The sequence below is a fragment of the Castor canadensis genome, chromosome 4 (assembly GCF_047511655.1).
Source record: "Castor canadensis chromosome 4, mCasCan1.hap1v2, whole genome shotgun sequence".
Taxonomy (NCBI): Eukaryota; Metazoa; Chordata; class Mammalia; order Rodentia; family Castoridae; genus Castor; species Castor canadensis.
This window is the reverse complement of record NC_133389.1, coordinates 130521604-130542886: the sequence shown is the minus strand read 5'-3', so window position 1 is coordinate 130542886 and position 21283 is coordinate 130521604. Positions and strand designations below refer to the sequence as shown.

Here is a 21283-nt window from a genome sequence, read left to right as displayed (position 1 = left end):
CTCTAGTTCCTGGTCCCTTTCTCCTATTGGCCTCAGTTGCTTTTAAGGTATCTGCTTTAGTTTCTCTGTGTTGAGGGCAACAAATGCTAGCTAATTTTTTAGGTGTCTTACCCATCCTCATATCTCCCTTGTGTGCACTCGCTTTTATCATGTGATCAAAGTTCAATCCCCTTATTGTGTTTGCCCTTGATCTAATGTCTGCATATGAGGGAGAACATGATTTTTGGTCTTTTGGGCCAGGCTAACCTCACACAGAATGATGTTCTCCAATTCCATCCATTTACCAGCGAATGATAACATTTCGTTCTTCATGGCTGCATAAAATTCCATTGTGTATAGATACCACATTTTCTTGATCCATTTGTCAGTAGTGGGGCATCTTGGCTGTTTCCATAACTTGGCTATTGTGAATAGTGCTGCAATAAACATCGGTGTGCAGCTGCCTCTGGAGTAACCTGTGTCACATTCTTTTGGGTATATCCCCAAGAGTGGTATTGCTGGATCAAATGGTACATCAATGTTTAGCTTTTTAAGTAGCCTCCAAATTTTTTTCCAGAGTGGTTGTACTAGTTTACATTCCCACCAACAGTGTAAGAGGGTTCCTTTTCCCCCGCATCCTCGCCAACACCTGTTGTTGGTGGTGTTGCTAATGATGGCTAGTCTAACGGGTGAGGTGGAATCTTAGTGTGGTTTTAATTTGCATTTCCTTTATTGCTAGAGATGGTGAGCATTTTTTCATGTGTTTTTTCGCCATTTGAATAGTGTTTTTTTTAAATTGGTGAGCCAGGTATGGTGATCCAAGACTGTAATCCCAGCACTCAGGAGCAGCAAAGGCAGGAGAATCATGAGTTTGCGGCCAAGGGGCTACAAAGTGAGAGACCCTGTCTCAAAAAAAAAAAAAGAGCTAGTTGGAAATGGTAGTGATAATGAAATGAATACTTAAACCAAAAAAGAAGCCTATGTTTTTGAAAATTACAAAGAAGAATATCTCATTTTCTTCTCCAGTGAAATGCTACTTCAACAATATTCACAGCTTGGTGAAGAAACAGAGGGGTGAATGTGGAGGGCTTCGGCAGAGCTTTTTCCTTGACCTGACTGATTTGTCTTCACAATGTCAAACCTTTTCACATGTGATAGTGGTGCCTATGAAAGGGTTCATCGCCAGAAAATGTTATCATAGAGTGTATTGTAACAGTTTTGATGGAATTAGCAGATGAGCAGAAGAGGGCAGAATTACACAGAAAATTCTTTGGAGTTATATTTCCGAAGGGAAAATATATTTTTAAAATTTTATTTCCTAAAGGGACTTCAAGGTTCCATGTTGGGTCAAGTGTTTGCCATTTGCCCCTCCAGATCTTACAAAGATCTGTTGTGTCACCCAGAGGATGACCTGTTTGGAATCCATCAACAGGCTCCTGTACCTTCTAGATTCCACTTATGTCTTGTCACTGATAAGAGGGAGGGAACAGAATGAATTCAAGGTGTTTATTTCTGATATCCTTCCTTTGAGATCAGTGTGAGGTGTCAATATCCTCAGACATTGCTCCCTTTCAGGGCAATTGTTACTTCATAAGCCTCTTTCACTCTGGGTCCTGGTAACCTTCCTCTCTCTCCTTTTCTCTCCCTTCTAAGGATGGTGATTTCTTTGCTACTGTGGGTTCCAGGTTCCCTCACTATCCTGATGGCTTCTCTACATTCTACCTTTTAATTAGTACCTGTGTAATTTACCCCCCTTGGAATTACTTTAATTTGAATGTGTTCTGTTTCCTGTCTGTACTGTGCTTAACTATGCTGAATTCTCAATTCTATAGATTGAGAAATGGCAACTGGGACACTCCAATACGCTTCTTATTATACATCCTTTCATCACAGCCCTCTGGACTGTCTTCTGTGTGTTCTTTGTTGCTGTCTCACTTTTTCCCCTTTAGTGACCTCATGTACCAAGCAGGAAGCATAGTCACAGCCAATTCAAAACCAAGCCGGAAATGCCAAATTCATTTTTCCAGCTCTCTTTCTCTTATTTCTTTCCCCACCTTTCCCAGTGTTCCTCTCTATTTCTACTTGGTGCTTTACACTGAGGTCCTAAACCAAAAGCAGAGTTTTTATGCTCAATTCTGCAATAAAATAAAGTAAAAAGGATTCTAGAGATAGATGGTGGCAATGGTTGCACAACAGTGGAACACACTTAACACCACTGAACTGTGCCCTTATAGTGGTAAAATGTAGTATATATCTTACACAATTCAAAATACGTACATACTTGAAAAAGCAGAGATTTTTGTTTTGGTCTCCTTTTGTTTCCAGAGCCTGAAACATGAAAAATGCTAAACAACTGCTTATATAATGAATACATGGAAATGCCTGATTATGAAGTCTTTGTTTCTAGGCAGCCCAGGGCTGGTCTACTTCTTTCTCTTCCCTGAGGATGCCCAGTGCCTTTTTGCCTCCATGCACAATAGTACTGCTGTCCTATGACCAGTGGTGTGCTGGTAAGTGGGTTTTGCAGTTGTTGTTTTGTAACAGCTTTCTTGAGGGCCTAATTCACATGCCCTGCAATTCACTCATTTTATTTTATTTATTTATTTTTTTCTTTTATTATTCATATGTGCATACAAGGCTTGGGTCATTTCTCCCCCCTGCCCCCACCCCCTCCCTTACCACCCACTCCTCCTCCTCCCTCCTTCCCCCACCCCCTCAATACCCAGCAGAAACTATTTTGCCCTTATTTCTAATTTTGTTGTAGAGAGAGTATAAGCAATAATAGGAAGGAACAAAGGTTTTTGCTGGTTGAGATAAAGATAACTATACAGGGCATTGACTCACATTGATTTCCTGTGCGTGTGTGTTACCTTCTAGGTTAATTCTTTTTGATCTAACCTTTTCTCTAATTCCTGGTCCCCTTTTCCTATTGGCCTCAGTTGCTTTAAGGTATCTGCTTTAGTTGCTCTGCGTTAAGGGCAACAAATGCTAGCTAGTTTTTTAGGTGTCTTACCTATCCTCACCCCTCCCTTGTGTGCTCTCGCTTTTATCATGTGCTCAAAGTCCAATCCTCTTGTTGTGTTTGCCCTTGATCTAATGTCCACATATGAGGGAGAACATACGATTTTTGGTCTTTTGGGCCAGGCTAACCTCACTCAGAATGATGTTCTCCAATTCCATCCATTTACCAGCAAATGATAACATTTCGTTCTTCTTCATGGCTGCATAAAATTCCATTGTGTATAGATACCACATTTTCTTAATCCATTTGTCAGTAGTGGGGCATTTTGGCTGTTTCCATAACTTGGCTATTGTGAATAGGGCCGCAATAAACATGGGTGTGCAGGTACCTCTGGAGTAACCTGCAATTCACTCATTTTAAAGTGTACATTCAGTGAACTTTAACATATTCATGGATTGTGCAACCATCACCACAATCACTTTTAGAATATTTCATTACCACTCTGAACCGCACATCCCTTAGCTTCTTCTCCATCCAGAAAGTAATCAATTTTCTGTCAACATGGATTTCCTATTCTGAACATTTCATATCAATGGCATCATATAAAATGTGACCCTTGTGACTGGTTTCTTTTGCATTACATAATGTTTTTAAGGTTCATCCAAGTTGTAGCATGTGTCAAGTACTTCTTTCCTTTTGATGACTAAATATGTATGAATATACCATAATTTATTTAGCCATTAATTAATTGATGCAACTGGTAATTATTTAACAACCAGTAATCTGTGAAAAAAAAAAATCCTTACTTGGAATGTTTTCAGATTTCCATGGTATATACATTACCATCCCTAGTGATTATAAACTATATGGTGTGACTGAACACATAATTGGAAAGAGTGGTTAAAATAGACTTATCTGAGTAAAACAAGCCAGTCCCAGCAAACCTCTAACCATCTTTACTGATGGGTCATTCAAGTGATCAGAACTATGACTCATCAGTAAGTGAGGTTTCCATTTTTAAATGTGGGTAGTAATGAACAAATAAAAGAAATAGAAGAGCTAAGTTTATTGATCATTTTCTATGTGATGGGCCCTGTGCTAAGCACTTTCTTCTTTATTTAATTCTTAATCACCACTTACCTTCTTGGTAGCCATCAGTTCCAAACTATCAAACTTCTATGCTTGGTTCGATATCTCTTAGCTAGTCTCCCTGCTATTTTGCAAATACTCCAAACACATTTCACTTAGCAACTATAGCACTTACAGCATCCTCTCCCTGGTATATTCTTTTTTTTTTTTTAATTTTCAGTATTTTATGAGTAAATATTATTTGTAATTTTCTTGGCAGTACTGGGGTTTGAACTCAGGACCTCATGCTTGCCAGGCAGACATTACACCACTTGAGTCATGCCTCTAGACCTTTTTTTACTTCACTTATTTTTTAGGTAGGATCTTTCAGTTTTGCTCTGGCCAAATTCGAACCTCAATCCTCCTGATTGCTGTCTGGCAAGTAGTTGGTATTACAGGTGTAAGCCACCAAACCCTACCTGATACACTCATTCCAGATATCAACATAACTCATTTGCTCATTTCCATCAGGTCTCTGCTCAGGTGTCCCTCCACTCCCCTCCCCCCCAAAAAAGGTTTTTCCAACTCTTCATCCCTTTATTAATCTTTTGCCAAACTTTGTTTTTCTTCATTGACATTCTACTACTCTGTATTCTCTAACATTCTGTAACTCTGTATTTATTTTCTGGCTGTTTCCTCACCATAATGTAAGTACCACGAAGTAATCAACTGTGAGTATATTAGTTTATTGAATTGTGCACTTTAAATGAGTGAATTGAAGGGTATGTGAATTGTATGGATGTACCATATTTTATTTAATCTCAATGTAGCTGTTATAAAACAACAACAAAAGCTACTTGCTGGCATAGTGTTGTGTGCAGAGGCAAGAAAAGCACTGAACACTTCTTTTGTTTTTTGTTTATCCACACTTATATCCCAGTACCAAGGCTATGCCCTTTACCTTGCTAATTAAGCTGGGAAATTTGAAATTTTGAACAAGTGCCTCCCTCTGCTGATCCTGGTGCTCTGAAAAGAGCATTTACAGGACATTCTACAGTATTCCCTGTATTTCTGTTACTGGGTCAAATTCTGACATAGACAGGACTCAGCTGACATAGGTGGGAGGCAAATAGTGATGTGACTAAGAGTGTGTCTTACTCTGGAGCCAAACTAAAATGGACCCACATTCTGGCTCTGGCATCAACTGATTGTATGCCTTAGGTTAAGTTACCCAACTTTTTAGAGTTCCCCATTTTAAGATGGGATGATAAGTCCCCATGTCATAGACCTATGGAAAGGATGAAATTAGTATGTTAGTTTAAAGTGATCAACACCTAGTTTAAAGTGCTCAATACACCTTGTCTGCCTAATTCTGAGGACATCTTCCCAGAGCAAGTGTGTGTCTGCCACATGGAGTCCACCTGCCTCTTCTGTAGCTCTTTTCTTAATCACTGGCAGTGGCCCAAGAGCACTTCTGGATTATCCTGCTGCCTCAGCTTCTCCATCTGCTTTCATTTCCCACAGAAGAGAAGAGCCCTGGGCTTCAACAAAGTATCATCAACCTGCTCCTCTTCAAGAAAGTGTCATCAGCCTGCATTGCCTTCCTGGCTATCATCTAGCTTAGCCACTGGCTTTGGGAAAGGGCCCCAGGGCAAGAAAGAAAAGCCTTCCATAGAGGAGACATAAGTCCCAGGACGTTGGGAGTGAAGGAAGCATGGGTGGCCTTGTATGGTTGTGTGGACAAAGGAGGTGGCAAAGTCAGTCAGGAAAGGAAAAGAAACTTCCTGGGATGCAGAATTGGCTGGTTGGAAGCCCCCTGCCGCCCTCAAGCCCACTTCATTGAGTGCTAAGCAGAGTCTCCCTAAATCCTAGTAACTGTTTTACACCTTCTTCCCATGCGTGCCCTTCCTCCCATGCACATCCCACGTCCCCGAATTTGGTTCAAGTCACGAATTGCCCACATAGAGAATTTCATTTGCTAATTGCAGGGAAAGTCATTTCCATTAATATTTAGTGAACACCCACAGGTACTGGGCAGTCCCAGGAATCCTGGGAACCAACAGTCCACAATCTCATTCCAGAAAAGTGAGCATCTTCTGGTTTCTTCTTTGCCTCTGAGCATTCTTATTTCTTCGGAGTCCGCTTCTGGGCTCTAATCTTGGAAAACATCAACACTTCTCCGTACTTGGGCTCCCACTGGGCTCCCGAGGGGCCTTCTTGAAACGCTGGAGGGTTAAGGGGCAGAGACGCGGGAGGGTTGGGAAGGTGAGGGGGGAGGAGGGGAGGAACTAGGTGCGTTCCCCGTCTCTTCGCGTTCCAATCAGGAGTCGGCGGTGTTTCCAGGCGCGGATTCTGGCTGTCCAGAGAGTCTTCCAGGAACCGCCGAGCATCCTGGGCCGAGGGCTTTGCTGGTGTGGCGTCGGCGCCCGCCTCCTCCCGCGCTCCCCTCCCTCGGGGCTCGGTGCCTCGCGCAGGGGCGTGTCCTGCCCTACCTCCCTGTCACAGTGGTCCACTCAGCCGGTTCCAGCCGCGGCAGAGCGGCGGCAGCAGCCGGAGGGAAAGCAAGCAGCCGTGGCTAGGCTTGTCGCGACAGGAGCGGTGGCCGCGGTAGCAGCCCAGGGCCGCACACCTGTGCCCAGCAGCAGTGGCAGGACGAAGGGGTGGGGTCGGTGCCAGCCACTGTGAGTGAGCCACAGAAGGACGGGGAAGCTCCCAGCTGGGATTCCACTGCTGGGAACAACCTTTGGCTGCCAGAGAGGTGGCACCAAGCTGGGACCACTGGTGCAGAAAAACATGTGCAGAAACAGCTAGAGGCCTCGGGGCAGGTAAACGTTTGGTCCAGGGGTAGAAAGGCAAGGAGAGCCGGGCCCGGGACCATGACTGCCTCCCACCTGGACTTCGGGGAGGTAGAAACTTTCCTGGACAGGCACCCAGAGTTGTTTGAAGATTACTTGATGCGGAAGGGGAAGCAGGAGATGGTGGAGAAGTGGCTGCAGAGGCACAGTCAGAGTCAGGGGGCTTCAGGCCAGAGGCCCACTCTAGCTGGCACCGGCAGCTTGGCTCCCAGTGGTGGCAGAGGCAGCAGCGGCGTTGGTGGTAGCGCTGGACCCCATGGAGCCACCAACAGCCAGCTCACACCCGGTGGTGGGGACTGTGGTGGGGTTTCCCTGAGTTCCAGCTGGGCTAGTGGCAACCGGGGCGATGGGAGTCTGCAGCGGAGAGCCTCTCAGAAAGAGCTGAGGAAGAGTTTTGCTCGCTCCAAGGCCATCCATGTGAACAGGACCTACGATGAGCAGGTGACCTCCCGGGCCCAGGAGCCTCTGAGCAGTGTGCGGAGGAGGGCACTTCTCCGGAAGGCCAGCTCCCTGCCCCCCACCACAGCCCACATCCTCAGTGCCCTGCTGGAATCAAGGGTGAATCTGCCTCAGTATCCCCCTACGGCCATCGACTACAAGTGTCACCTTAAAAAGCACAATGAACGTGAGTTCTTCCTGGAACTGGTCAAGGATATCTCCAATGACCTTGACCTCACCAGCCTAAGCTACAAGATCCTCATCTTTGTCTGTCTCATGGTGGACGCTGACCGATGCTCTCTCTTCCTAGTGGAAGGGGCAGCTGCTGGCAAGAAGAGTTTGGTCTCCAAATTCTTTGATGTGCATGCAGGAACCCCATTGTTGCCCTGCAGCAGCACAGAGAACTCAAATGAGGTGCAGGTCCCCTGGGGCAAAGGCATCATTGGCTATGTCGGGGAGCATGGAGAAACGGTCAACATTCCTGATGCCTACCAGGTAGGACTTCGCATTGTCCTCTTCTCCCCAAGGCCAGCTAGCTTGGGAGCCAAGTCTTCTGTTACCTTTTGGCACCCAGGAACACATTAATTTAAACTCCTTACAATACAATCTTGCAATTTAAATTCCTTCTTGAGTTTGACTAGAATGTTACAACATCTTTGATGTAATGTTTTTTCCTAACACAAAGTGGCTTATGGGAATTTCATATATCATTCAATAATACCACGTGTTTCTCTGTCAAGATCTGTGTTTAAGAACATTGGTGTATGGTTTTAGAATGCATTTGTGAACTGCTAGAACAAGGTGTCTAATTCAGAATTCCAGATAGGCTAAAGACAATGGATATTTTCTGATCTGACGTTTTGGGGAATCACAATGCTTTTTCATTCTCTAATTCAAAATTGGAAAGGTAACAAAGTACCCAACTACTTCCCTATCCCCTTCTCTAGCTTAAATTTGCATGAATCCCAAGGTAAGAAAGAAGAGGAAGAAAGGAGGAAAGTCAGGGGAAGAACAGGCCTCTGACCCCTTTGTGCCTTATTGACATCTATTTTAATTGTGTCTGTTGTTGAGTTTATAGAGGTTGGACAAATAGAGGAACCAGTTATGTTTAGACTTGAGTATAGCATTATTTGCAGTCAGCTTTGACAGCACTGAGCAAGTAGGGTTTTAATTTGTAAAATAAACAAAAAATATTGATAATTTTTTTTGCAGTTCCAAAGGCAAACAGCAAGGTAAACATGCTAGTTTCAAGTGAAAAAGAAACCCAATATGTTGTCTGGTTTTTCTGACCTTTTCATTTTCACAGTGATTTGAATTTGATATTGGATGCTGGATCTGAAAGCCAGTCAGTTCTAATTTCTTCAGAATCTGTTCACTGAATGTGAGGAAGCTGAATGTCACTTTCTGAGTCTTCTTCAGGGTACATAGAATTAAAAGTTCTTATCCTTGGATAAGACTATTTGAGGACTATTTCTTCCAGTTGTCTTATAGAGATACTTGTTTCTCTAGAGTTTGGTTGCTGTTGGTCAGTATAACAAAAGTGGTGGGAAGAACATTAACTAAATTTTTCAGTTTCATCTGCAAGTTTGCAATTTTACATAGAAAACTGGTTTGTATTAAAACCAAAATCTCGTATTTTTGTGAGCTGTTAGTATAACCCTTTACTATTAAGAAATACTTGTGAAAATGACATTTGTGTTAACCTTTTGTTATTGATTAGCTGCATTACTCATTATGTCCTTCTTGAAGACTTTGATAGGTTTAGGTTCAGCAATCAATCAATAATTTTCAACAAGTATCTATTTCTCTACAGTCCTAGAAAGTCATAGGAAGAAATGAAAAAGTTAGTAATTGATATGCTAAAGAGTCTATAAAATATTGATTAAAAACCACTAATTATTTTCTTTTCTGTTATTCCCACGTCTTTATGGTGTGCTACAAAAATCTCTTGCTAGTTGAGTGGTACTTGTTAAAAATTAGAATTGCAGTGTTTTTTCTTCATTGTCTTTACTTTTCTTATCCATTCCCAATTGCTTTTCTCTTATTTCGATAGCTTTTATTTCTTGCTGTCCTTGTTCAGCTCCTAACATTTATTTAATATTGTTCATATTCTGCCTTTCCTCCAAGAGCGTGATTCCTGTCCTCAGCAGTTGACTTGTCTGCCTGCTGCCTAGAATTGTGGCTATGGTTGTTATCACGGGCATAGAAAATCTGGTTTTCAGCAGCTGTTGCTTCCAGTGGGCTCTGCACTTACTCTGAAGGCAGTAAAGAAAAGTTGACTGAAAAAAATATGAAAATATTTGAAGCTGACATTGAGAAATGGGAGTCTCATTCCCCGCCCCCCGCTTCTTTTCTCAGTGTAGTAATGATGATAATAAATAAGACCAGGTTGCTAGAGGGTTGGAAAGAGGCAGGTAGGGGAAGGGTCTTACATGGATTGGGAGCTTAAGTTCTTGGTTCGTCTTACTTTCATTTCTATCTGGTGAGAAAGTTTTTTTCTTTCACCATTGGCTTCTAATATATATACTTATATATATTTATATGTACATATTGTATATAAATATTTGTATGTTTTTATTAATTTTACTTATGTTACTCTTCTTTGATAAAACTACATTTTTATTTTAGTATATTATCATTATTATTAGCATCTCCTAGAGAGAATTTCTTAATCTCTCAGAGTCTCAATTTTCCCACTCACAAAATAGGAACAACAATGAGATACTGATTAAAGCTCCTAAAGGCAGTACCTGACACATTGCTATTACTTAAGAATGGTAACAGTCTATGCTGCTGATGCCATCTAGCTTGCCAGTACTCTTACTCTTCATCTCATGTCTAATTGTTTTACCCCTTCTCCTGGACTGAGATATGAACTAGGCATATTTTGACCAGCCAGTTTTTTTTCCCTGAGCCATGTTCCTCCCATAAGTATTTTAGAATCAGTCCTACATTCAAGGAATGTAGAAATTGCTATTCTTCCACTCTCTATTGAAGATTCTCCTAAATGGGTTGATAATACCTAACTATATCCTAGCCTATCAAAAAGTTCTATACCTTTTTCCTCATGGTAACTCATTCAATATGAAATTTTAGAGTTTTATTAATGTTTTATTCTTCCCCAGTTCTAGCATTTTTCTTATCCTTTCTCTTTCCTGATGTTACAGATTTCTGTTAATGAAGATTACCAACCTTCCGAATGTATGTTCTTTTATTATGACACATTTTAATTCTTATCATATATGTAAACATCTTGATGTTTTTTTATGTAAGATATAATCATCCTCCCTGATTCTTTATAAATTAATGTGTTTTTAAGGAATTTTTTGCTCACATTCAGTTAGTGTACTTTTACTCTTTGAGAGATGAAATTTTTACCACACGTCGTTTCAAATTTTAATCACTTGATAATTAGATGAATGGTCTTAATCATTGGGGGCTCATAAAATAAGCAAAAGAAATGTCTGGAAGATTCTTATAAAACTATAAGAAGCATGGCATTCCGAAGATAAGGGTAGACTATCTAATGAAATACTAAAGTTGATTATGTTTGGCAGCAAACACCCCCTCTGTTTATTTTATTATTTTGTATTACTTTTCATAATTAGTACTGAAAACAGACTTGAAATTAGGAGAAAAGTAAAGAATTGAAAGCGGAAAAAACAAATTCATTTCAGGTACCTAGTATGATCATGGTGACTGTAATTTACTTTTCCCCTGACAGTTATAAGTTATTAAACAGCCCACTTTAATACAGTAATGAATAAATTGCCCTCAAGAGGTTGAAAATAAGAGCACTCAAATAACAGGTGTTCTTTTTGAGATGATTCTAAGCATTCAGGATATAGCACTTTAAACATTGATAAAAAGTGTGAGATGAATTTGTGTTCCTGTTGATAATGACGATACAGGTGTTTGATGGGCTTGAGTCTGAAAAGCAGCACAATGTTTTGTTAGGTGAACTGAGAGGAGGAAAGGGGATGACGCAGAAGAGTTCCAGGTGTGCTAGGCTTTCAGAAGACCTGATCTGTTTACACAACAGATTCATTTGTTCATTGGATTCAACAAATAGGCACAGAAATCCATTCCACCCAAGGCCCTGAGTAGGGAGCCTCTGGGTGTACAATGGTGAGAGGACCTGCTCCTTGTCCTTCAAGTGCTTACAGTTGCAGATCATATACTCTACCAAACGACTAACACCAAGCTTTCCTTAAATGGTAGAACTAAATAGTAATTACTCTCAGGGAAGAGTGGAGATACTATATGACTCAGGTCATGATGAAAGACTTTATGGATGAGGTGCCATTCAATCTGTAAAAAGGTTTAGATGTCCCAGCTGGAGATGGTTTTGAAATGAGGGGAAGTGATCCTGGTACTGCAAAATGGTTTCAGCAGAGACACAGGGATGAGCAAACACCAAATGAATATAGGGATAGTGAGTGCTTCAATTTGGCCAAAGTATGGCATGCACTATAGCATGAAAATGCAAAAGAAAGGTGACAAAAGGAAGGACCTTGAACACCTGGCTAAAGGGTTTGCTTAGGCTATAGGAGCCCTTAAAACATCTTGGCATGATCAAAGTGGTGTTTTGGTAACTCAGTGGCAGTGACTAAATGGATTCAGTAGAGAAAGGCTTGAAGCTATGAAAATAATTAAGAGTCTATTATGATGGTCTGATGGAACCATAATGAACAACTGAACAAAGCAGGGAACAGTGGGAATGGGCAACAGGGAACAGATGGTAGATATCCTACAGTGTAGATTTTGGCTAAGAGAAAGGAAGTCAATGTGATTCAGAGATTCTAAGCCTGGGGAGATATGGTGAAGGGTAATACTTTCATCAAAAAACAGGGAGAGGAACTGGGTTAATGGGAAAAAATTATAAGTAGGGCCAGCTCTGTAGTTTGTGGAGCCTAGTGCAAAATAACAGAAATAGCTGGGGGTGGAGAAGTCAATCTCTTCTTCCCAAGAAGCTGCTCTCTAAACCACAGTAACTTGCAAACCAGGAATCCTAAGAACATGCAACTTTCACGCAAGGAAATTCTTGGTATCTGGATTGGTGGTGGGTGATAGGCTCCTGCTGCGTTGCCTTGAGAATGCACCCTGGTGCTGCCAGCTTTGGGTGGAGATGATCACAACTTCACACTACCCTGAGATAGCATGGGACATGCACCTGACACTCCCCATGTCCCCACACAGACCTCACCCAAGAGCAAAAGGCAATGGCAGATGTGGCATGTGGGCCTCTCCCCTGACTGATGTGACCAAGTTGCTACTCCTGGTTTCAGGGTAAGAGTGAGAGGGGGAGCTAGACACCATGGAGTTCCTAAGCCCCAAAAATAGTTGACTAAGAATCAGTCCTGGGCAGCAGCGAGAGGGAAGGGAGCATGTGAGTGAAGGCTCTACGCTCTGGGTTCATACTTCATAGTCCCATTGGACTTCACTTGCAAAGCACAAATTCAAAGATAAAATGAAGAATTTCACACAGGGCAGCATTAATCCTCAAGCATTGCCCATCCCCCTGCAGCTGCACTGGTTGCAGTTCATGAAGTGGGCCCTAATTCTGAGTCATACTGAGTCCATGGTGGAGACATTCAATTTTATTTTGGCCCAGTGTCTGTTGCAGTCTTTCGTGTGGCCTCGGCTCCATCCCAATTAAATTATGTGCCATTTTCGATGCCTGGATAGAACTTTTCTATTTCTGTGCTTTGTATCCTTTCTGCCAGGACTACTTTCTCTCCATTTTTGCTCATCAAATCCTACTCTGCCTTCTCCTGATATTAGAAAAAGACAGCTGATTTCTTGTCCTTGAGAGGAGATAGAAAATAAAACAAAAATTTATACATTAAGTTGTATTTAAGAATACATTATACATCACTGGCATATCTATTATATATAAACTTATACTGCAATGTACTTAACAGTTAATTTTTATTAAAGTTCAATTTAAAAGAATCTCCATAACTATATTTAAAGTGTTAACCTCAGAAAGAATTAATTTTAGGTACCTAGAAAATTCAGGGATGAAACTGTCTCTTTCCCTGATGAGGCAGCACAGACAGATGTGGTATACAGTCCTGTGACTGAGTTGCTGAGATTTGCTTTATAAGGTGGATGTTGACCCTACTCCAAAATTAGTGTTGTAAAGAAGTTTCATGAAATCTTATTTCAGCTTTGCACAGTGTTTTAAAAATTCCCTGAAGCCCATGAGCAATTCACTAGTCCAGAACCAGAATTGATTTTGTACTTGCAGCAGGAAACATTTGCTATTTCAGCCCCTCTTCCTGACGGACATAGGATCATGATAAACACAATGACAAATTGCATTTGCTACCTTTCACATGAGGATAGATTACAGAAAAATACGGGACTTACAGAATCACAGAGTGGTAATTTAAGGTTAACTTAAATTTTCCCCTACCCATAAACTAAATGTTTACTAATCTGACCAATTTATTTTGGTTCTTGAGGTTTGAGTCACCTGTTTATTTGTAAGGTGGGCTTAATTTGGATGCTAATGTTTCATGTTTAATATAGTGTCGTGGAGTCATATGAAATTTCCCTGTGGAGTTGCTCAACAAGATCCTTGAGGTATACTACTTGCTACATTGGTCACTTATTTTAAGGGTAGTATGTTGCAATGTGACCATGTTCTTTTGGAAAGTGGAATTGAATCATTAACAAAAAGCAGTTTAATCATAAGAGAGTGGGGTGGGTTTCTAATATTTTAGGAGAGACTTTGGTTCCTAGACATTTATAGGCCTTGGGGCTAAATTTATTTGTTTATTTTTGCAATTAAAATAGCAAAACTTCCTGATATTAAACAATGTGTACTTTCTGTGATTCCAAGACTTTCTGATTAATCGATTGGTTTCAAATGAACAGTGGCTTCACATATTAATGATACATTGTGTTTCCTATTATAAAATACAAATTTAGGCCATTGCAAATTTAGGATATGAAATCTTTTTCACCTGACTAAAAAAAATGGGGATCCTGTAAGATACTTCTTTATGGTGTCTATTAAAAAATAATGACAGAAGGTAGAGGGATGTTCCATTGTTGATAAATAATAACCCCATTTATTGGAGAAGGTAGACAAGCATTTGAGCCAAGCTCATTAGCAAGCATTTTCTCTTTTAATCCTCTCAACAGCCTCCCATTTTACACAAGGAAAGACTGAAGCCTGGAGGGACTAAGTGATTTTTTTGAAGTGATTCAACTGTGCAGAAGCTAGGATTCAAGCTGAGATCTGTGCACTGCCGAACCTGGGAAGTTTCTGCACTCTCAGGGTGGCCTCTTCTGACCACTAACTTGTAGCACACTCACATCTGTCCCTTTCCTTTCTCCTTTTCTCTGCCAGACTAAATACTCTCACCCTTCAAGGCCGACTTCAAGAAACTCTTGCTAATCCCTACCCTACCCCACCCAAATGGGCATGATCTCTCCCTCTGTTCAATTTGTGAAGTGCTACAATGTATTTGCTCTATTGTCTTAGTATTGTCACTGTTTGGTATTTCAGTAATATCTTAAATGTGAACTCTTCAAGATCTAGATCATGACTTCTTCACTTCACATACATTCACATACACTGGAGTATATCCCATAGGGTTTAATACAAGATTTTTCTATTCAACTAATTATCATTTATATCTACCATATATAGATACAAGCAGAAAGTTCGTCCTACTCAGGCAATGTAGACATATCAATTAGGAAATCCATTTCCTAAATACATCTTTTAATTCTTTGGTCCTTACTTTGAAGCTCAGATAACTGGTGAATTTTCTGAACTACTTGTATACATTAATTGCATTAATTGCCCTACCCTTGCTTATGTGTGCATGTGTCTCTGTGTGTAGACTTGTTCTTGTTTCTTTTACATCAGTCCACATGGATATCATGATATAGAGAGAGCAGACTGACCTAACCAGATACTAACAGCTAGCCGCATCTCTCTGCCAACTTCTAGGAAGGGAAAAGGATGGAGACCCTCCTCCTCCTCCTCCTCCTCTTTGTCTTCCTCCTCTCCTTCTCCTCCTCTTCTTCACAGTACTGGAGTTTGAACTTAGGGCCTCACACTTGCTAGTCAGGCACTTTACACTTGAGCCACTCCACCAACCCCTATTTTATGTCTTGTTGATGCTTTGGCATTTGGGACATTTTGGAGCGAAGGCCCCACCTAAGGCTAGCCACTTTCTAGAAATAGCAAAGGATGCCCCTTTGAGGGTGCCAGACCAACCCATACTCCAATACTTTCAGAGAGCCTATACTCCAAAACATTCTCTTTGTTTAAATATTTACACTTCAAGCCAATATTCCCTCAGCCCTATATCACCTGTTAGTCAGCTTTCCATCACTATTACAAAATGCCTCAGAAACACAGTTTAAAAAGAGGAAAGGTTTATTTTGGTTCACAGTGTCAGAGGCTTCAGCCCATAGTCCCTTGGCCCCATTGCTTTGAGCCCAAGGCAAGGCAGAATATCATGGTGGTGGGATCATGTACCAGAGAAGGCTGTTCACCTATTGGCAGCCAGGAAGCAAAGGGGGAGGGAGGAAGAGAGAGAGAGAGAGGACAAGACATACCCTACAAGGGTACACCCTCAGTGACTGACTTCCTCCAATTAAGCCCCACCTCCTAATAACTCATTCAGTTATAAATTCATCAGTGCATCAGAATGCAGATATCTGAAGGATCATGGTTTGAGACCAGTTCAGGCAAAAAGTTATTGATACCCCATGTCAACAAACAAGACAGGTATGGTGGTTCACACCTGTAATCCCAGTTAAATGGGAGGCATAAGTAGGAAGATTGCAGTCCAAACCAGCCCCAGGCAAAAATTATCTGAAAAATAACTGAGGCAAAAAAGGGCTGGGGCATGGCTCAATTGGTATCTGCCTAGCAAGTGTGAGGCTCTGAGTTCAACCCTCAGCACTGCCAAAAATAATTATCTATATAAACCAGAGTCTTTAAATGAATATTAGTCTTGGAGGATTTACTGATCATAACACACATTTTGCCTTGTACTAGTATAGGTAGGTTATATTTCTTATAATAACTGATCAATATGCTTATTTTCTAGTATAATATGTAATTCCAAAAGTACATGTTGGGTTTCTGTGCTATAAATTACCATATGAAATCTCCAGATTAAAAATTTGTAGTTTTATTGGTAAAATCCTAAGTGTTTAAAAAAATACAGTATTTGGATCAAGCACTTAAAAATTAATTAAATTCTGGCAGCTGATATTAAAGGGTAGATGAACACTGAATCCCAGTTCGTATAATCAGGATTCAGGAATTTATTAGGCTAGGTGAAATTCATGACACAATTTTACATTAAATGTGTTGACCATTAATTAAATGAAAGGCTTTCTTTATGCGTTTCTGATTGGAAATGGTGCTGCTTTTAAGACTGTACATCGTTCTTTTTTGCATTTATGCTATCTGTACTACTTTATCAGATTACCAGAATGTTTTAACCTTTACTTTTTTCAGTTGAAAAAATCAGAAGATATTCCTTTTTCATTTAAATGACTGTGCACAGTTTAATGAGCTTGCAGATTTTATGGGTATTGGGCAACCTTAATGTGCATGATTACATACTTAAAGTTTAATAACAGCTATAATGGAATTAAGAACTGTAGGTTTGGGGCATTGTGAGAAAGATTATCCCAGAGTTGCTAAGGAAACCTTTCTAGATCTTTATTTTTTCTGCATAAGGTCCTCTGGAAAAGGAAAGCTATAAAGCCCGCTCTGTAGTGGGCTTCTTTACGGAGTACCTCCTCTTCCTCCTGTGCTTCCAGAAGACAGCTAAGTGAGAGGGCGTGTCATCTGTGTCTTAGTAGGACTGGCTGCTGTTTCTTTTTTGTCTTCAGGTGTGTGAGACTAGGATCAGATTTTTCTCTCACTTCCTCCTCTTTGAGCACTGACTCTGAAAGCCCAGGACAGCCATAGCATCTCTTTTTGATCATAACCCTGAGATTACCAGGCAAAGAAGCAAAAGAGCAGCCAGAGGCAGCAAATGTGTTATGAATTAACTCTGCAGGGAAAGGAGTGTTGGATCTCTGGAGAGGAGGCTGAGAACACAGCTGAGAGTGGAGGCATCTCTCCTTTCTCCTTTTTCATCCATTTTTCAGATGGAGAAACGAGAAGAGCAGCTTTTGATTTGGTGCCTTCCTTTTACTCACGCCTGATGTAAATAGACAGAAAGAAACTGACACTCAGGGAGTAGCTACTAATTTAAAATACAAAGGACAGGAAAACATTTTTCCACCTCCAAATTAGCCAAATTGAGATTTGGCTGCGTTAAACTGAAGAACAAAAAGGTCAACTGGAAGAGACGAGCCACTATCATCATCGGAATGTTTCATATTTAAGACCTTGGGTTTCTGTTAAATGAAGAATCAATTTTATTCTTTAAAAGTAACCTCTAAAGAAATAGGATCAAACATTTATGTATGTAGCATTATAGCAATATTAGTAATTTCGTGTAGCAAACATTGCGAGACTATATACTTTAATGCAGAATTGTATGGAAACAATTTAGAGCAAAATTATTTGGAAAATATGAAGGAGTAAAATTTCTCATGATCAAGCATAATTTTATTTCCAAGCCTCCTCCTCTCTCTACTCTTTCCTGTTGATCTGACCCTTCTCCTTGAATGCTAACTTAGCACCTACCATGGTATCTAACAACCAGTGGGTGCCTGGCAAATCATATTTGAATAAATGGAAGAGTCTCTATTATAGTCTTTATTTTCTCTCAAATTGATACTCACTGATGTGACCGTTAGGGTTTGTATTAGTCAGGGTTCTCCAGAGAGACAGAGAGAACCAATAGGATGGATGGATAGATAGATAGATAGATAGATAGATAGATAGATAGATAGATTGATAGATAGACAGATAGACAGATAAGAGGATATTTATAAGGGGAATTAGCTAAATGCATTTATGGAGGCTGAGAAGTTCTGTGGCTGGCTGACTGCAAGTCACAGACCCTGAGATGCTGGCAGTGTGACTCAGTCCAAGTCCAAAGACCTCAGAGGCAGGTAAACTGATGGTGCAATTCAGCCTGAAGCTGAAGGCTTGACAGTCTGGTAGTGGTGGTGGTGGGGGGTGTTGATGTAAGTCTTGGAGTGCAAAGGCCAAAGGGCCTAGAAAGGATGAATGCATCCCAGTTCACAATGATAGAAATATAGACATATTGCCCTTTTTTCCGTTTGTTACCTCCAAGTTTGGGATCAACTGGATGGTGCCTGCCCATATTGAGGGTGGATCTTCCCCACACAGTCCATTCAGATATGCATGCCAATCTCAGGACTCAGGAAACACCTTCACAGACACACGCAAAATAAAGCTTTGCCAGGTCTCTTGATCTAGTCAAGTTGACACCCTGAATTAATTATCACAGGGTTTCTCACCAACCTTACTGACATTTTGGACTGGATAATTCTTTGTTGTGGGTTGAGGGCTGACTTGTGGATTGTGGAGTGATAACAGCATGTTTGGCTTCTGCTTATTAGATGCTGGTCCGACAATTCAAAATATCTCCAGACATTGTCAAATGACCCTGAGGACAAAACTGCCCCCCCCCCCCACTCTGCCCCAGCTTTTGGAAACTAACAATGTAAAATAATTTGGCAATAATCATGTGCTACCTTAAGAATATTTAAAACTTCCAATGTAACAATTGTGGGCATAAGAAAACTAAGGGGAGTTTTAGGTACATGTGCAAAGATCTGTCTGCATGAATACTCATTGTAGTGTTATTTATAACAGTGCAAAATTATCAACTCAAACATCTGGCTAAAGGGTTGGATAAATAGATTATAGTTCATCATAAAATGGAATATTTAACAAGGGGAAATTGCTTACACAATGCTATTAATTGAGCAAGCATGTTAGCAAGCAATAAAATAATTTTTCTTAGCAATAATAGCAACAATATCAACCAAAGCTTGAGGGAAGGAGTCAAGGGCAGTATTTTGGGATGAGACACACTGGATGTGATCCTGCTACCCATGACTCATGTGTGTCCTATTTTACCTCTTTAGTTGTTAGTTTCTGTGATCTTAAAATGAGGATCATGGTACCTAGCTTAGAAGGTTGCAGGATTAAGTGAAATTATACAGAAAAGCGACCAGCATGACATTTGTTGCTTTGTAAGGACCCGGTAAAAAGTGAAGAGCTAAAAGTTGATGTGCAAAATAGTAAGGTAATCTCAGAACAATGGGCTCAAGAGTTATTTTTCTCTTTTGTGTTTTCTGTTATGCATTTTTCCAAAATTTCCAAATACATATTAATTAATAGTTATGAAACCATAGTTGCTTTGATAAGCACATGTTCCAAAGCTCAGTGGCAAACATTGGCAACACAACAGAAGCTGATTTCTCTCTCTGCTGGAGCTTAGCACAGGGTGGACTGAGGGAGCACTCTCCTCCATGAAGGGTTGCTTTCCTCCCAGAGCCTCTATGCCTTCAACATGGGACTTATCCCTCATCAGCAGATGAGGAAGAGAGGGTTGGGGGAGGGATGGGCAAATGAAGTGGGAAGAATTTAGCCTGATCAGGAAGGGGCACACATGTCCTGCTCCCATTTTAGATCACAGGGCTTGAGCACTCAGTCATCCCTAACTGCAGGGAGGCTGGTCAATGTGGCTTCTCCCTGTCCCAGTCCCATGCAGTCACTGCATCATGCTCAAAGTCCAGGGCCTTCAAGTTCTTAGCTGTCCTCTCCAGCAGGTCCTCATGGTTTTTGCCTACAACAAGATTTGAGAGAGAAAAATCAGTGTGGCTTTGGGACAGAGATCGGAAAGACCCAAAGGAAGAATTCTTGCTCCTCCTTCCCCATTTTTGAGAATTGATTGGAGAATAAGACTCAAGGTAAGAAATTTGCTAGAGATTGTTGCCACTAAATTTACAGGTCTGAGGATTATAGGGTCAAAGGTTGGGATCAAACTTGGCCACATCATTTGTGGTATTCAGTGAAAAATGAAAATGAAGGTGTTGGTGGTGACAGGGAATTCAATCTTCCATTTTTGCAGGCCAGTGCCCTCAGGCCAGCCCCAGAACCCATGATAGATGGGTGGTCTCCAAATATTGCAAACCCTCTGCCAGAACAAGCTGTTGCCTAGATCAGCATGGCCAAGAGGTCCCCATAAAGTCCTTTACTGGACATGTCATGGTGCTGCCAGCCTGGGTTAGGATGACCAGGGTCTGACCCCACCCTGAGATATTGAAGGGTCCCTGACCTTTCTCATACTGATGCCTAGACGCTGCTGAGAATGGTGGGCAACAGTAGAACACAGGCCCCTCTGTCACCCTGACCTTGTTGTAGCCATGAGTAGAATGAGGCAGGGGTCATGGGGTTGGGAAAGGAGCTGGAGGCTGAGAACCCATCATGAGGCTGAACTGTATATGGACATGCCCTGAGGCATGCTCCATCAGACTTCATGTTCAAAACACAAATTCAAAAATAAAGTTATTATGAATTTCAGACAATGACGGTAGAGCATTAGACTTTAGGGCCTTTCTTGGCATGGGGCCCCAAGTGATTGTACTTTATGCAGGCTCATAAAGCCAAAAAGCCAGCCTGGGATGCAACCTACATCCATAAGAATGAATGATAGCAACGTAAGTTTATTCTTTCTCCACTTACTCCCATATTGCTTTGCCCATTTACTCTTACTTACTCCATTTTGTTACTTAAATTTTGACTCACCTATCTTTCCATTAAACTGTGAGCTCCTTGGGGGCATTTGTTATGGATTTCTTGGCTTTGTAGTACTCTGTGTGTGGTATAGTGTCTAGCATATGGCAGGTGGATACTTAATAACTATATAGTATATTATATGAATGCATGAGAAATATAAATGTAACTGGTAATTCAGTTACAAGGGCAACTAGCCTAAGTATCTATACTGACTAGGTTCCAAGATCAGGCTAGAGCAAATGGCTTTAGCTAGTAATGCTGAGT

The 21283-nt window shown here is 41.0% G+C and overlaps 1 protein-coding gene across 1 annotated transcript in view; it reads left to right on the top strand.

The window, feature by feature from the left end:
- Nucleotides 1-6377: 6377 nt before the first annotated feature.
- Pde11a (phosphodiesterase 11A) overlaps nt 6378-21283 on the top strand; it is a 376507-nt gene continuing 361601 nt past the window's right edge. Inside the window, exon 1 of the mRNA XM_074071157.1 lies at nt 6378-7797. Within this exon, the coding sequence (XP_073927258.1) occupies nt 6886-7797 (912 nt within the window). The 5' untranslated portion in view covers nt 6378-6885. The remainder of the gene's footprint in view (nt 7798-21283) is intronic.